This window comes from Plasmopara halstedii (assembly GCF_900000015.1).
Source record: "Plasmopara halstedii genome assembly, contig: Scaffold_7, whole genome shotgun sequence".
In the NCBI taxonomy this organism is placed as follows: Eukaryota; Oomycota; class Peronosporomycetes; order Peronosporales; family Peronosporaceae; genus Plasmopara; species Plasmopara halstedii.
Genome location: NW_020186929.1, coordinates 102,681 through 120,297, shown reverse-complemented (window position 1 = coordinate 120,297; position 17,617 = coordinate 102,681). Strand labels below are relative to the sequence as shown.

Sequence of the window (17,617 nt, the reverse complement as noted above, 5' to 3'; positions counted from 1 at the left end):
ATACACAAAATCAGCTCGAGTGTTCCATAGCTTGTTTATCGTCGTCGATCTGACGTCTTGACATCTACCGTTGGACCAAGCTCTCGCTCCTTATCCGAGAACGCGTCACACACCTTGAGGTGGTCATCGATGCTTTCTTTAGTTTGGACAAGGAACATGTGTGCGCAGGCTGAGACTGCATAGCCCAATTCACTATAAACATAGTCAGCAAATGTCATTTGCTTTTTCTTGTCAAGTGAAAAGACCTTGCCAGCTTCGAGACGTCCTGATGCTATCCAATTTGCTTGGTGCAGAATATTTGGGTTTGCGAGAACGCAAACATCCTGGCCTTTAAGATGTTTGCACATTCGCGTTTGTATCAATCTCCGTAATCTCAAAAACGAACGGCTACCCGTGGATAATGTGCTCATAGCTTGCAGTTCCACCTTCTGCTTTTTCGTCTTAATAGCACTTATAATCTCGAGGTTTTGTCGTTTGAGTACTCGCGAAGTTCGCGGTGGTGACGCAGCAGACTTTGTTGACTTAACATTTACTGGAGATGACTGTGCAGCTGCAGCAAGAGGTTCTGTAACACTCCGTGCAGTAAATCGCGGCGTCACGTTGCTCGTGACAGGTGCTGGGGAAGCTTTCATGGTCGTTAATCTTGGATGGCATTGAGCCAAAGCCTCTTTGAGCACCCGATGATTCGCTTCGCGTTGTTCCGATTCCATCTTGGCTGCACGATGCATCAGTTTATTAAAGCTTGTAGTGTTCATGCTCATCTCTTTTCTTTGCTTTTCATATCCCACTAGCGCCTCTTTTTGGCTGTTAAATGTCCCAATAGTCACGATCTGTTCTCTCACTGATAGATTGCATCGCCACATTGACTCGTTCTCTGTACCTCTCTCAGTAGATATGACTTTTTGTATTCCTGGGACACCATCACACGAGCTTAAGATAACTGAGGTTCCAGCTTTATTAGCTACTTTCACAACGCGCTCTTTGCCTTCATTTTCACCCTCTGAGACAGTGAGACGATCTAAAAGTCGTTGAACTGCCTCTTTCGCTTTCAATGAATCGGCAGCGCGCTCCAATTGCTCCAAATCTAGCAAAAATGCGCTTGCAGATCCATATTGATAGGAATTAAGACGCCACAACATGAGGCGGCAATGCTGCGTATAATTGTCGATTGAGAGCTCCGAAGGTGAGGATTTAGGTGTAGAATCTACAGATGACTCAATAGTCGAGAAAGCAGATACAGCAAACGGCGGTGGAAGAAGCTTCAGCAACACCGAAAAGTCGTCGCGTAAACGCTCATTTAGCGCTACGATGTCCATGGTATCAATTAGTTTGAAATGTTGCAACAGTATCAAGGCGCAACGTACGCACTTATCGCAACTTCAACTACTACTTATAATGATATAAACAATGTATGAATCATTGTGTATAAAACTTATACTTTTCCATCTTGGTGCTAAGTAACTTATAATGCGTTCTTTCAAACGTATCTGAGAGCTGTCGTGGGTGTGATCGACTTTGGAAACTTCATGCCAGCAGCAGTGGCCGAGCTTAAACCTTGAGGCAAGGTAGTTGATGTGGACGACATAGCCTGTGTGGCATCGATCGTCTGAGTTCTTGATGAGTTGGAAATGACTACCAGAGCAGTACCTGCGATAACCAAAAGCGAGCCCATAATGGTAATTAGACCCGGGAATACACCAACACCAACGGCCACACCCATGAAAGCAGCTAATACAGGCTCAACGAGCATTACAACCGAGACGACAATAGGAGCAAAGTATTTCATCACAGCAACGTAACCCAATGTACCAACAAGCGTACAAACAAGAACGATGTAAGCTTCTGATACCGCACGGGACGGGTCCAACCAGCCGAAAAGCCCAATTTCGGGATCTCGAGACGCCTCGAATGGAATGTTAAGAAGCGAAAACATGGGAAAGATCAGCAGTGCAAGCAATGAGAACATGCCGACGAACAAGATGGTAATATCCATTTCTGTACGTAACCTTTTGGCCGTGATGAGGTACAAAGCGCCTCCAACTGCGCCAACCAGGGCAACAAGATCTCCAGCTAGTGAAATCTGCACTACTTGAATGCTATCTGACGATGCTTGCTGATGATCTAGCGTCGTGAGCGCTCCACCAATCACACCGATGACAGTACCAAGCCCTTCAAACTGCGAGACATACCGCCCGAGAAGCAGACGACCCACGACCATAAGCAGAGAATGACAGTTATTAAAAATATACGCGTGGTCAATGGACGTGTGCGATAGCGACCAGAGGAACGTCATGAGATAGACAGCGTACGACAGCGAGCATATCAGAAAATTAATAAGATTTCGCCTCGAAAACTGCGGGAGTCCCTGATCATATAGTGCAGCGCCAGCAAGCGGAATGAAAACAATAATTGACGCAGTCGTGCGCCAAAATAGCTTCAAGAATGGATCCACATTTCGTTGCAGATCCAATGCCGCACCCATCGAAGAGATTGTGAACAACGCAGCAAGTAATAGAACATAACCAATAAGTGGAACTTGACGCTTGACAAGCAATTGCAACTCCATGGTTCCATTTCGAAACTCAACGGTCTCCACAGCAATATCCCTCACATCTGTTGGCAACGATGATAAGCGACGCAACAAGCCAGGGCGCTTGTACAGCGTGTCACTGTCGGGTACAGCTAGCACAAATTGCTGCGATGTCTCCTGCATAGCACCGGGGCCGCCTCCATTCGGTGTAGTTCTTGGAAGCTCAATTAGGTACGCATTTCTCTCTATTACTGTATCGACCGAGACATTAGTGGACTGGGCGAAAGGTATTGACAACACAAATGAGTCTTCGGCCTGTTCTAAGAACGAACTTCGCTTACGCCGAATTGATATGGAGGTATTTGAATCCTGACGGTCACGGCGCGTTGGAGAGTGGGTTCCTGTACTATTTAGTAATGGTGTTAATTCATGAGCCTGAATAGATGCTCTTGTCGACGAATCATCCACTTCCTGGAGCTGCGTAACACCAACTACGTATCCTTCAAATACATCAGCTGATTGTCGAGCATGTGTATCGATGGCGCGCAGCATCGAGTCATCATCCGCGGCCGAAACAGCCAAAAACACATTTTTACCGCTCGACGTCGACAGTTGCGTAGCTGTCTTCTCGGACGGCTCTTTAGCAACAAACACTGGCCACGGTGAGAGTTGCTCGATACTATTATTTGCTACAATTGCATCCAATTGTTCTTGCGTCTCGATACTGAGCCACGTATCGCCAGCTGTCTCTAGATATTTCAGTCCGTAGCTCGGACGAAGTACATTTAACGCTTCTGCCAATGAAAATTTAGGCCGTTCGTATGCCAGCATCTCCAATGCAGCAAAAATTCTTCCTGTCGTTAAAAACAAACCTGCATCAATTGCATCCATTTGCTTTAGTCTCCGTCCAATCTTGCGAATTGTCCCGTTTGTGGTATCAAGCAACACTTTTCCCGCAGTTGATGGCAAACCTTTAAGTTTTTTCGTATCCGTGTCAACCAGTACACAAGCAACACACCCATCTAGCTGAAAATGAGCCATACGATTAATTATACTTCGATCAAAAATATGGTCTGCTGTATGGATTAAAAACGGTTTTGTAAACATTTCCCTAGCTGAGAGTAACGTTCGCGCATGTCCATACGGCGTTTCTTCACCAAGATTAAGAAATTCAATATCAAGTTTTGAATAAAGAAAACTATCTTTGACATGCTCCATAATTTCATGTCCAAAGTACGAAATGATAATCACAACTCGCTCCATTCCTGCGACAAATAATTGTGCTAATATATGTTCGATAAGTGTATATTCTCCAAGCATCAAAAGACATTTGGGTGTGTCTGAGCCGTCCAAACACATCGTACTAGAAGCCGCAGTCAATAACACTTGCTTGACGCCTTCGCTTGCATTCTTTTCGGGAGATTGACTGCCATTATGGTATAAAATAGATACGTCCTCATCATCTTCTGGTGTCTTGCCTACAGCTTCAAATGGTACTTCTTGACCGCGATTTACCACAACGCCTTGCATGTCAACGGCATCGTCGGACTGCATTCCACGCACGAGTTCCACTTCAGGAATATGCGCCAGTTCGCTAAGTTTATGCAGATTCAATGCGTAGACATTTGAAGGCACTTCAGTGTCAATCTCAAGACGCTCACGTCCTTCCATCAGGACACTGGGGATTCAACAGTCGGTTGCTTTTGATGAAATGTCTCATTTACGTCAAACATGAATGATTTTCACAGCATGTATATGTAATGTGGCCCACAGCAAGTTGAAGTGGTTATCTGAAATAGATCAGTAGACCCGTCAAATTTAATTTGTATCACTATCGCTTTCGCTTTTGTATTCCCAAGCAAATATCTCAGCATCTTGTGTCCGCTCAAGTATTAATTCCTGATCTTCTCGCTTCAATTCGTTGGAGTTTGATTTAGATGAAAGCTTACAATTATTCTCGAGATCTGATTGACTGATTTTTGTCAACGAGCTGGTAGAATCGAGCCGAATCAATGGAGATCGGTGAGGGGATGTCACATTTGTAGCTTCTTTAGAGTCGTGACAATTGCTACTTGCTGCGCTATCTAGTGAAACTTCTTTCAAAGATACGGCATTCTTTTTCGGTGACACGGTAGATTGTCGTAACATCAAGTCGTCGTTTAGTCTCCACTTTAACGCTATCCGTGTCGAGGGCGAAGTAGCTTGCGACGAGCGTGGACTAGTTAAAATGGGTGTTCCATTCAGCCTCAGCTGTCGGGCCAATTCCCACATTAAAGCCTTCATACGCTCTTCCTGATTACGAGCTTCAACCTTCAGCTTATCGGTTTCATCATCAGCTTGTCTTATCTACAAGTGCGACAAATGTGTAAGGTTTCTGTTATTCTTGCTTTGAAATGAAACCTTACGATATCTTGAAGCTCCTGAAGTTTGGTTTGTAGCAATCGCACCTCCTTCTTAGCTTTCGTAAGCTCTTCTTGGTGCTTTGCTGACCTTTCTCGCAGTTCTAGTCGGAGAGAGGCTATTTCCTTTTTCAAGACACTTTGCTTCGTACCCATGACAACCTCAATTTATAAAAATACCTTACAGCTGAAAATAAATTAATCATTGACTTAACAAGGTGAATTACTTTGAAATATGCATCAACATATCATCATCCTGAGTTGTTCCCAAGAGCATCCTTTGTAAAGCCAAGCATTATCTGGTACAAGTATGAGAGGCCAAGATATCCAATGCTACATCCTGTCGACGCTAGCTCAAAACCCGTCGCTACGAAACCATGTTCCGACGCGTGCTTGTACCATGACTTAAAACTTTCTTTGGCTATGACGCTGACCTGGCGACCACCAATTTTTAACAAAAGGAACCACAATTTGGACATCTACGTATAAGCAAAAGTCAACATTAGGCTTTGACAACTTTTCCTCACAAACTCAATCGTACATGTAAAAAGTTGTAGCACAGCTCCAGTGTCAGTCTTGTGTGCTCAGGGTAATACTTTTCTATCAAAAGCGCCAGAGCGATGACGCTTGCCACTGGAATCTACACCATACCATGAGTTTACCATTAAATTACACAGCCACATCTCGGCTTAATCAACAAAAGCACGTACCGCAAATCCGATAAACGGTAATCCAGCAGCAGTGAGTGCTCCTGCCAAAAATGGATGATTCGTTGCTTCATTCCATGATCGGTGATACATGTCGTTGAGATATGTCCGCAATACTGCAGTACGTTGTAGCTGTCTACTATGTTTAGCGCTGTAATGTCGTTGACTTGCTTCTTCTTTCGACTGATTATCGCCATCTTGTATTTCTTCAATTTCCTCGATTGTGATATGGTCACTACGATCTCCACCGTGTCTCTTTTTGCGTTCTTCATCTCCTAAAGACGTAAAAAGCGCTTGTCCAGCATCCAATAATCTTTGTGCAATACTGAGCGACAATTGGGCTGCTAGTGCTAGCTCATCCTGGGTAATCGTGCTAAGTGCGTGGTCCATCATCGTGCATACATTCTCAGCGAACATCATCATGTTGCGTACATTTTCTTCATTAGAAGACACCATGAGTGCCGTTCCTACGTCCTGGTCCGTAGCTATCTCATCATCACAGCGTTTAATATCATTTTTATCCTCCAGTAGCGTTTGGGACTTCTGTAGCGCCTCTAACACCTCAGTATCCGTCTGCTTTACATGGTAGCATAGCTCACGCATTTGCTCTGGGTCCTGTAAGATTGAACTTACATTCTCACCTACACTACGAAGACTCTTTTGCGTGGCAGATACAGCACGAGCCAACTCTGAAGCTACTTCCTCTACACTGAGTTCCTGCACGGCAGCGTTGGCGTCTGCACAACTTTGTGCCAAAAGGTCAAGGATTGTTGCATTGGTAGCCGGATAATTGCGTGAGCTGGTATCGACCGAGAAAGAATCATGTTGAGAATTCATACACTGTTGTAGTAATAACTCCATGGCTTGAGTCTGTGCGCGGTCAAACTCTTCCATGGACGCCATACTAACGATAAAACAAGCTCAAAATGTGCCCTTTTTGTAGTGAGGAATTAGCTCCCGAATGGCGTGAAAAAAATGAGCCTCTACATGATAAATTATTACAATATATTACTCGTGGATTTGGGCTGTACTTGCACTTTTGTGCAATCAAAAGTACCACAAAAAGGATCCGTGATGCATGTGGGCTACTATAAGCACGTCGAGAGTAAAGGCATTTTTACGACAAAGATAGTAGAGTTTATAGCTCTCAGAATAGTCTGTCAGGTCCCTCATCAAACAACACAGCTGAGATATATACGTTCGAGGCTCCCGGTTCGCTCCTGGGTGGAGCGTAGTAACCCAATCTTTGCTCGTCTGTTGTTGTGGACATTTGAGTCGAATGTTACTCTGCGCACAGTGCACAGCATCCCCATTGCACTGAAAAGCACTTTTAGTCCAACGACCGAGTCATAAAGAATTTTATCAGTTGTGATTTGTTTGAGTGGCAATCACACCCTCTTAACAAGCTTATGTATCATTTCACTCCGAAAGAGATTAGCTGCTATTATATTGGCGGGTTAAGGCCAAATTAGTAACGGCTCGCCTGAAGGCGTTCATCGGCAATGCATCTGCGCTGGTGAGACGCCCTCGAGACAGCCTGGTGGAGGACAGATGGCATTCACAGTATGGTGGCAGGTTTGAGCGTCCAGGCCTTTAGAATTGGTATGAAGAGAATGTATTCCTCTGGATGAGGAAAGTGGGATGACCACGAGCCTTACCCCAAACGGAGCAATTTAGCATCGCGTTTGCGGCCTTCAAGCCTAAAAGTTGCGCACAAAGTGAGAATTCAGGTGCAGTGTTTCAGGAAAATATGTGTTCCCTATATGATAAGCTATGGAGCGACATATGCCACGGGTTCTCGCACCGCCAAATTGGGGGAATCGAGAGTTTGAAGGTTTTATATCCCTGTCAAGGAGGCGGGACCAGGCGTTGAGATGTCATATTGCTGCAATGGCTTCAGACCCTCTTCCGGAGGCAATAATAGTTGCCATCTTCATGAAGGGTCTCCAATCGAGCGAGACGCGGACTGAAACCGCCGCATCAACCTTTCCTCTTTTGAAGGAGCATTGAGCATGGCGTTGGGCATATGTTTTAATATTCGTTCTGCAAGTGTCGGATTTGGAAGCTTTAAAAGCGCGCTTAAAGCGATGGATCTTGACGATGTAGAGGAGAGCAATGTCTGTTAAGTGCTTTACAGTACCGCTGTATCTGCAGATTTTTTAATTACGGTGATACAAAACATATTAACCATGCGTTCCCTTCGCTCTGGGCTGAGAGGTGGACTACCACAGAAAGTCGTTCTAGCAAGTATTTGCGGCGAAAGGTTGAGTCCAAGGCGCATGGTGGACTTTTGGCGCAAAACTTGGATCTATTATACCGCGTGGAGATCGTGGCCAATGACATTCAGCCTTGATATTTTTTTCCGAAGCAAGATGGGGCTCATAGACCGAGTTGTTGGCTGCTGATATTTCGTCGCGGACTTTGAGATGCCGGTTTTAGAAAGTCCTGGTAGATTCAGAGGCGATGTTAGGTTATTTATAACACGTCATGGTCGAAAACAATACGCAGAGGCATCCAAGATGCCAAATACGGAGCCGATACCGATGTGTCTTGCGACGGAAACTTTGGAACAAATGTCGACAGCTCTGTTGAGCATTAGATGTACCCTAAGTAATGAATCGCCCAATATTTGATAGATTTAGGTGTTAAGCATTTCTCTCCTGGCGGGCATCCCGTGTTTTCTATCTCTCTGCAACACATTCTTACAGCGTTACAGTAGCTTTTCTGCAAGACAAGGCTTCGTCTTGAATTGATGGTAGCGATATTGCTAGGTACTGTGAGCAGGTCTTGGAGGCAGAAGCAGCAATAAGCCGTCTTATCATGATGAGACAGAGATTAGTGATTGTAGATCGCGGCCGGCAGAGGAGATCAGTACTAAGTTGCGTAGGAACGTATATATGTCGTGGTTCCCAGACTGTATCCATGGTAGGCTAGTGTCTTCTGTGCCGGATCCGTTGGAGAGCCGAAGCGACTGGGTGTCATACGCTCCCGTACCAGAGCCGATGGACCCGGAAGGCAGCTGTAAGTCAAGATTAGATACGTGGGCTCGGACTTTAATAGATAGCTTACTGCTGTCAGGATGCAATGGAGTGGTTGGGGTAGCCCGAACGGCTGTATGCTTCCCCCACCACCTTCATAAAACACTTTTATAGAGCTGGATAAACTATTTCTAGTGAATCGAATATGCGCGGGAATTGCGAGAAGATAGAGCCGCTAATTCTCCAGGCTAGTGCCGGACATCGAGCTGATCTCGTCATCCGCCATGGATATTTCGATTATTAAGGATGCTCGCAGAGCGCTGATTGCAAGATATGGGATAGTTTTTTAAAAGGATCTCACGAATAATCTTCCGATGAAGAAAGTCATGACGTGGTGTCCAGCCATGTTACCCTAGAACGGGGATCGTGTCATGACATGTACCTTGGTCTCCGAAACCAAATGCTGCATCACACCGCAATGGCTCTTACCAAGGAAGCAGTGTGATGTTACTGGCGCGATTTATTGTGCAAAACACAAAGAGTGGAGAGTGTATCTTCATACTCGACGCCAATTTTCTGTGTCAGTAAAACCGAAACCAAATGTTACGATAAACAGCAATTGCTTTTACCACAATATGATGCAAATGGCGCGATCATCTGTGCAAAGCAAGAAGTGTTTTTATTTTGAGAAAGGAACATTTAATGTTTCCCTTCAGCACCGACTCTCTGTGTCAGAAAAGCAATTGCGAAACGTGCATGCTACAATATCGGTGGGTTATGCCAAGGGGAAAGCTTTTAAGCTGCTATGAGTAAGTCTATTCGACAATTTAATTCGTCCATTCTCGTCCTCAGCACGGGAAGCGGATGCGGGGAGCCACACTAAACATTCACAAGCAGCGATCGGGTCTATGCGCTTAGATGAAATATATGTTTTTGTAAACAAGTTTGTCTGTGAAACGACAAAATTTTCTTTTTGGGAGTTTTCATTGCGAATTGAGGGCTGAGGGCAGATTTCGCAAAGATAATTGTAATTGTAGGATGGTCAGCGCCTTTGCTTCGAAAGTGTTCAAGGATAAGGTTTGACTTTGCCATACCTTTACAAATGAAAATGTATATTTTGCCGGCATGAACCCTCAACGATCTCCGTGAAATATTGTCAAATGGTGCTAGGTAGCGGCAAGAGAGTCAGCCTTCAAGGGGGCAAATACTCATTAGTGCCCCAATTCGGGCTCTCCTGATTATAGATCGGCCAATTTTATGTTGTCTGTATCGCTTCAGCTTTTGCCATAGATTATTCTTTCCACGAAGCAAATGCCGATGGGCATAAACGCACCATGTCTGGCAAGCTCGCGTGCATGACAAAAAGCTACTTGCAACGAAGTTTATCCTCGCCAGCTTCAATGCGAGCCCACCTGACACTGAGTCCTTTGTGATCGACACAGATCATGCGTCGTTGCACACAGCGATGTTGCAATTGCATCTATCACAGAGTATGGCGAGATGATTCTCCTTTAATGTTGAGTTTAAAAAGTGTAGGCTGTCCTGCTGAATGTGGTGAAGAACGCGCTTTCGAGTCGCCCCGACGATAATGTATCACATATCACGATAGTGGTGTCGCCAACTCATGAGGTGGTATGTGACACCAAAAAGATGGTTTGATAAAAAGTGCGTAGTGGAGGATATCATTTATTGCTTGAAGAGACCACAATACTGGAGCACGTTGCCCACGTATTGAATTAAAACACTCCTACAAGCATAACCTCAAATTATTTGACAAATCCAAAGGTGTATTTCTCACGGCCACAAATTGGATCTTGTATAGTATTTGTAAAAAGATGTGACTTTATCTCAGTGAGGTGAAGTACCATGCGCATGATGTGCGACGTTACGGTAGATTGTGCAATAGCACCACACCGATACTAGAGGGAGGCCACGCACATATGTTTATTCAGTGGGGCAAAAAAACAGTAAATGCAGATGACTCACCACTTCATGCGATGTATGCGGTCTATATGAACAAGTTGCGAAGCTCTATATCAAACCGCTCATGGCCGTAGCTAAAAAAGGGATTGAGTTATACGTCTAGCATCCCAAAGAACGTTCTGTGTTCTGCACGGGCTTACTGGAGCCACACCGCTTTTCACTCTTACGTGCCAGTCAGATATATAATGCTCTGTTGCAGACGGACCAGCGACTCTACCATCCCTTGTAGCTGAGTCCTGAGAGCGACGCGGTTCTGCGCAACTGGGGATGACTCGAATCACGAAATCTGACAGCAAAAGTTAATGAGCGTAACTAAGCTTTGATTCGTCTCAGCTTCGGACGCATATCGATTCTCGTAGGCGTCGACGTGCTCAAGGGAGCCTGCCGCCAATGATTAGCCGCAGCCGACGCAGATTGATGAGGCATAAGTGGACCACTTTTCCGTCGATCGTAAGTGGCTGGCAGGTGCACCTGAGCTGTTCATTTACTAGAATCCCTCAAATCTAAATAGATGAGGTCATAGTCAAGATACGGTCTGATTGAGCTCACATAGATCACATAATATGTTCGCGCTCCTTTAGAAAAAACGGCACAACTTAATTTGTAAATACTGCAGACACAGTGTCAGATCTTTGCATCAAGCGAGATAAGGCTGCTCAAGCGATATTAGCTGCTTTCACATGCTGTTTCTACTTTCTATAAAAAAAAATCTTTACTCAGTCCCAATTCTATTATCTTTACGTCTGCATGATGCTTTTGAGAATACAAACTCCCAGCTATAGCATCGTGTACTCGGCACATGACGCTCAGTCTCGTTTATAAAGTTTTAATCTTGTTACAAAGCGTGGCTGGTCTTATTACAGCAAGTTAAAGTGTATCGATATATCCATCCCCACGAGCCATCTCGTATGTGTTATGGGAACACAGAGCTGATTAAGCGTTTGAGATCAATTTTTTTGAATGGCCCGTAAAGACGTGTTCTATGTTGTTCAGCTCGAAATCTATGAAAGTAAGCAGTTTGTGCAGCGGGGCTGCCGTAGCTCTTTACTTAGAGGAAGCTAAGCTAAGGTTACCAAACTTACGTTCTTCCCACAACTAGTGCGAGTGTAGCGGATCGCAATTCGCTACCTTTAAGTGCTAAGAACCTTAACCAAGGCAAACGAGCACTTCTGTATAAAATTGAAACTGGATTTATTGTTTTACTTGCGGCGGGGCAGCCAATATCTAAAACCCTAGGTTTTCCTAATTAAATAGTAAAACCTAATTAATATGCGTAACTACTAGCAGTCCAGCCACGTACCAACTTCTTGTTAAGGTGAAGCCACGCCATTCTGTGATAACATCGTCTTGTGTTACCCATACCATTGTATGGTCACACGATATTGTGTGACCCACCCCTTCATACCAGGGCACGTGTATTTCCCCCATCAAGATTGTGAACACCCACAATCCACATTTAATGGTCGCCTCATACGAGGCTTGCATGTCTGAGCCACCTTCACATTCTTTAAAAACAGCATCAAACACGCTTTATGAGTCCTGTGTCTACAACACGAAAAACACCCAGCCCAGTTGTTAGCGAGGGCGATCGCGGGCAAAGCCCTTCTTTTTCTTCTGCAAAAGGTGCATCTCCGGACAGTACACCCGCGGCTTCACAGAAATCAAATCCCAAGCCCTTAGTAATCGAGCGCAACACCGCACCCGCCCCGGGCAAAGAATTTCCTCGTCGAGAAATTAAAGAAAGTCGGCTACGAGTCTGATACTTCTTTCTCAGCATGGGAAGACGAGGGGGGTAAAATGCGCCAACGGCGCGACGTGGGCCCAGCTAAGACCTTGCGGACATCATGTCCCCCGCTTCTGGAGGGAGTGTTAATATTACCAATCGCCTCGACGAGGCACAGGAGTAGCAATTGGAGGCTGCTCACAAGATGGCTCTCCTGCGCTCGTATCATTGCTCGGTTTAGACCCTCGTGTGAAATAAGGCTTCCGCTCGGCGGATTCCGCTACTGAAGTGGAGGACGCAATCACTCGATCGTTAGGCGTCTTCGTAGCCGGGGCCCCAGCCACTACACAAGCTGAGGTTGATCAGCGGAAACGGGTGGGTCTACGACCATAGCATATCAGGGCCATAGCTTGAGCTCAGTTCATGGCCCTCCAGCTTCCCGGGCTCCTGTTGAGAAGCTCGGTGCGCACAACGACGCGAAGCGTCATGATCCGTCAGATCGTAAGCGTCTTCGATGTCTTAGCAGTCTTGCCGAAGTGGGACCTTAAATTTCCACTAGTTCTTGGAGTATGGGTATCCCCGCCACTTCACAAGATGTTGGGTTCGAACCCGTTGACGACGTCGAACCACAAGGCGTTTCACGTGGTAGTGGACGCCGCCATTCTCATCAAGAAGGGTCGGCGGCGGGCGATGATGACTGACTCGCGATGCTCATAGAGCGTTGCAGGACGAAGTCCGTCGTCTCCGGCATTCTGCCGTGCATCTTTACGAGGTCACTATCCGCTGTGCGGAATACCTCGAGAGCCTGGAGCACTTTGTGCACCGACTACCTCACGTTGAGGTTTATCGTGTTCTGTCAGAGCGGCTTATAGCCGTCGCGCAGGCGAATACGTCACTTTGTGCGACGGCGGAGCGCCTTGTGCCGTTGAGAACATAAATTGTTGCACTCCGTGCTCAGAACCATTGCTGATTCAATTTCTGGGTGGCCGAGTGCCTTTAAGCGCCGCTTCGGCGCCAGTGCTTCTTCGTTCACTTGCGCCGGATCCCCGGTATGGCTGAAGCAAGCCCACATAAATCAACGGGTGGGTGTGCATCCTTCTCAAAAAGGTTCAGTGATACGCAAGGCCTCGTTTTGTCATGGCCTTCAAACGTTCAATAAACGTGGACGGGGCTTCGTCTCAAAAAAGCAAAAACTGCATGCGTGGGAAAGTTTTTAGAATTTAATATAATTAGGTCTTCGACCATCAATCTTTTCAACATTTCTATTTCCTTTCCCATCTGCATATTCCTTCTGCAGTCTTGGCTTTCAGCCATCGCATTTAGAACGTGTCATAAGATCGTAAGACACTCAGTCTGGTAGATAGGCAATCTCAAACTTCTTAACGCACGGTGAGCCTTCCACCAAGCCCTAAGCCATGGATTGGCGGCGTCAGTGGGACGCGAGGTCAAACAAGCCCTTTCATGTAGAACGGCGTGTAGCCGGTAGATTAATGCACTGCATTGTTCAGATCAAACTCTACGAGTGACAACATAGCGCTCCAGCGCTTCGGCGTGTCAGCGCAGACGCTGCGAAGAACATCTTCAACAAAGCAATCCTGCTCTCAGTCTGACCATTGGTCTGCGGATGGTCCACTGTTGACATAGTCAACTTGGTGCCCAACACCCTGACGAGTGTAGACCAAAACTGCCTAGTGCAGCGTGGTTCTATATCAAAGAAAATTGACTCCGGGAGTCCATGCTGTCAAAAGACACGATCGACAAACGGCGTCGCTGTACCCACACCGTCAATGGTTTCTGGCACTACCGCAAGATTAGTCATCTTGCTCAAACGGTCCACAAGACCACTACACCCGTGTTGCCTGCCGAATCCTTTGGCATGCCAAACGCAAAGTCCATACTCACGCCCGGGGGGTACCGGTAAACTGACCAACGGCGCCGCCGTATTCGGAGAGGGTTTCACTCTCACACGTGCGCACATATGTGCTCGTCCATTTGTACAGCTTAGGTCACCAATAGCGGCAACTCATCCAGCTGTACGCTTCTCTCGACCAAGATGACCACTGAGTGGGGTGTCTTGGACCTCATAGAGGGTACGGTATTTTAGATGTTCAACATGAGGAACCACAATTCGTAACGTACCTGTTGGATCGGTGCTATAATACAGCAACCCTTTACACAACGGGTAACCGTGCACGGAAACGCGCCCCTTGATTCCGAGAGCCTGTAGCAGCGGTACACACATACTATCACCCTCGTATGCGACGCGGATCAAATCCTTCACTAAGGACGTCACCATCGTGACGTGAGCAAGCTCGTAGTCTGGTCTGCGTGACGAAGCATCAGCCAAATCATTTTGCTTTCCTGGCTTATACTTTACCACGGAGCTTTATCATGAGAAGAAGGAGAGCTACCTGGCCATCCTCTGCGAGAGGTCAGGCGACTGAGTCGTAGTGCGTAATGACGCATAATCTGTGTAGATCACAAGCTGCTTTGAGCCAAGCAATGCACCCTGAACTTGGCAAGTGTATACTTCATCGCAAGTAAATCCTTGTCGTGGACTGGGCACTTCCTCTCTGCGGTCTTAAGCTGGCGAAACTCGAACGCGATCATCCGATCTTGCCCCTCAGCGTCTGCTTGCAGCTGATGGCACAGTCCGAAGCGTCACAGACGACACTAAAAGAACGATCGGGGTCTGGCAATGCCAGTATTGGGGCATTAAGGAGGCTGTCTTTGACCCTCCCGATGCTCAGTGACCAGCACTATTCTGGATCCTTTTTAAAGAGATTTGACAATGGCCGTGCCGTTTCCGCATAATTTGCGCTAACTTGTGCAAGTGGTTTGGCCTTGCTAACCACTCGCGCAAGTCCTTTTGGTTCTTTGGAACCGGCCAGTTCACAATGGCTTTGACCTTTGCAGGATTTGCTCGAAAGCCACGCTTCCCAATGAAGCACTCTGAAAAGTGAATTTCTTCCGCGCCGAAGATGCACTATTAGCATTAGCATACAGCATATTTGTGCGCATACACTCGAGCACCGCTGTCAAATAGACGATGTGGTTTCCACATCTGTCCTCCCGTGCCCTGCACGACTGTGGACGAATATGTCGTCAAATTATACCTGTGCGTACGCCTGATGGGGTCCGAACAACTGCGTCACAAGACAATTAAATGTTGTTGGTGCATTTGGCAGCCTCTGAGGCATCACCAGTCACTCCCAGAGCATTCCGCCCGGAGTACTCACCGCTGATAGCGAAATATCACTCGCCCACATGAGAATCTGGTAATAACCATCGACCAAGTCGAGTGCGCGGTACTTCGTACAGCCATTCATATTGTTCTCGAAAACACTCTTTCTAAAATTTGGCGTCTGTGCCGGAATGATGGTAGCGTTTAGCTTATTATAAGCGTGAACGATACGCCCTTTGCCGTTCGGCTTCCGGACACAAAACGTGGGTGTTGAATTGGGAGACTTGCTCTCACGCACCATTCCTGCCCCGTGCTTCGCACGAACAAGGCGTCAATGACGTCACACCGCTTCTTGAACAGTGACCATTAGCGTGTTACGCAGTATTAGGTTCCCGGACCCAGGTCAATTTCATGACGCACACCTCGGTCCGGGGGTAGGACCGACGGCGGGTCTTTAGGAACGACGTCTTGGAATTCCTTCACAAAAGGATAGTACAGATCCGAGGGAATCTTCAGGATCGATGATCAGCTTCGTGCGTTCGGCACCCTCTTAGTGTCCTCCAAGACAGCTTCATCTGGAAAAGACGACAAGTTAATCTCCTCTTTCGATCTTATAATGACCACATCGGCTAAATTTTCTCCCTTCAAGGCACCGCAAAACGCTTCGAATGACATTTCGCCAAGCTCAAGAAGAACATCCACCGCAGAAATAGCCTCGAGGGTGACGTCGCCGTCTCCCTTTCCCGTCATATCGCTGACAAGGGTAAACAGCTGTGCGCTATCGTCTACGGTAGACATTGGGTCAGGGTCGACGCCCTGCGTCTTGCACATAATATACAGCAGAGGTTTTACGTCTCATCGATACCAGTTGGAACATGCACTCAGCGTCGTTTAGTGTCGTCACTCCCTGCTCCATCACAGCCTTGATGTTATTAGCAACATCCGACGAAGAGCTGCTATTACCTCAGTCTTCGTCTAGTGCATAACGTGCCACTCCACGCGCATCAGAAGGGCCTCTCCTAGGATGCCTCAGATCTCGTCCGACCGTGCCACTCTTGGCATGCAGCAACTGCTTTGAGATGTCAGCAGTGCTCAGTGGATTACGTGCCACTCTACGTGCCTAACTGAGCCTCGCCTTGGATCCCTAGGCCAGCCAATCTTGGCATGCAGCGACTGATCCAATACTTTAGCAGTGTTCAGTGGGTTACGTACCACTTCACGTTCAGCCCTCGAGCCACGCCCGGGATTCCTGTCCAAAACACCTTTGATGTTCGACAACTCGAATACTCCGATATCTAGCACATTGAAGACCCAAATCCAGTTCCCGCGTCCTAGCAGAGGTGGGTTCATGACTCACCCAAGCTCCACTAGGAGACGTGCGCAAAATGCCCAAGGTCTTCGACCTCCAATCAATCCCATACCAAGGGCAAGGTCTTACCTAGCATCCGAGTCTAAGATTAGACGTTATTGCACGTTGTCAAAGTCAAGGAACTTGACACCGATTTCCACAGGCCTCTTTTATCCAGAGCAGGAATTTCTCTCCATCCTCACCCTCGAAGATCTCAATGCTCATCATGAGCGGCCTGGGTCCAAAGGAATCATCCGTCGTCGACGGTGCCGTCTTACACGCAGTCGACGCTGGCACCTTCTGCTGTAAGTGCTCTATTAGAGAATTTTCATAACTTGAAAATGCCTCTAGGCGCGTGCTTATGGCCTCGGGCCCAGCAAGGACATCAGCTTACGAAGCCTGTTCTGCATGCTCTAGGGCAAATAGAAGTATTTCTCCATCCTCACAGAGGATCATTCGTAACGACTCAGGCGTAGATTGACTACGCCACCAAAAGCAGCGGGGCTGCCGTAGCTTCTTGCTTGGAGGAAGGTAAGTTAAGGTCGCTGACCTTACGTTATTCTCGAAAACCAGTACGGGTGTAGCGGATTGCGATTCGCTACCTCCAAGTACTAAGAACCTTAACCAAAACAAACGAGCACTTCTGTTCAAAATTAAAACTAAATTTTATTGTTTCAGTTGCGGTAGAGCCGCTTATATCTTAAACCCTAGGTTTACCTTATAAATGTAGTAATTCCTAATTAATCTAGTAAAACCCGATTAATT

At 46.7% G+C, this 17,617-nt stretch overlaps 4 protein-coding genes across 4 annotated transcripts; all 4 read right to left on the bottom strand.

Annotated features, from left to right (window-relative positions):
* Window positions 1-35: 35 nt before the first annotated feature.
* Window positions 36-1,316, bottom strand: PHALS_13867 (uncharacterized protein; the record flags this gene model as incomplete). Its single annotated transcript, XM_024724470.1, has 1 exon — window positions 36-1,316. One exon carries the CDS (start codon window positions 1,314-1,316, stop codon window positions 36-38), a length of 1,281 nt encoding a protein of 426 aa, XP_024571473.1.
* Window positions 1,317-1,477: 161 nt separating this feature from the next.
* Window positions 1,478-4,201, bottom strand: PHALS_13866 (drug metabolite transporter superfamily; the record flags this gene model as incomplete). Its single annotated transcript, XM_024724358.1, has 1 exon — window positions 1,478-4,201. One exon carries the CDS (start codon window positions 4,199-4,201, stop codon window positions 1,478-1,480), a length of 2,724 nt encoding a protein of 907 aa, XP_024571472.1.
* Window positions 4,202-4,348: 147 nt separating this feature from the next.
* PHALS_13865 (uncharacterized protein) lies at window positions 4,349-5,085 on the bottom strand (the record flags this gene model as incomplete). The annotated part of the gene is made up of 2 exons (XM_024724247.1): window positions 4,349-4,876; window positions 4,936-5,085. 2 exons carry the CDS (start codon window positions 5,083-5,085, stop codon window positions 4,349-4,351), a joined length of 678 nt encoding a protein of 225 aa, XP_024571471.1.
* A 95-nt stretch (window positions 5,086-5,180) lies between these two features.
* PHALS_13864 (uncharacterized protein) lies at window positions 5,181-6,539 on the bottom strand (the record flags this gene model as incomplete). The annotated part of the gene is made up of 3 exons (XM_024724136.1): window positions 5,181-5,408; window positions 5,471-5,569; window positions 5,640-6,539. 3 exons carry the CDS (start codon window positions 6,537-6,539, stop codon window positions 5,181-5,183), a joined length of 1,227 nt encoding a protein of 408 aa, XP_024571470.1.
* Window positions 6,540-17,617: the final 11,078 nt, after the last annotated feature.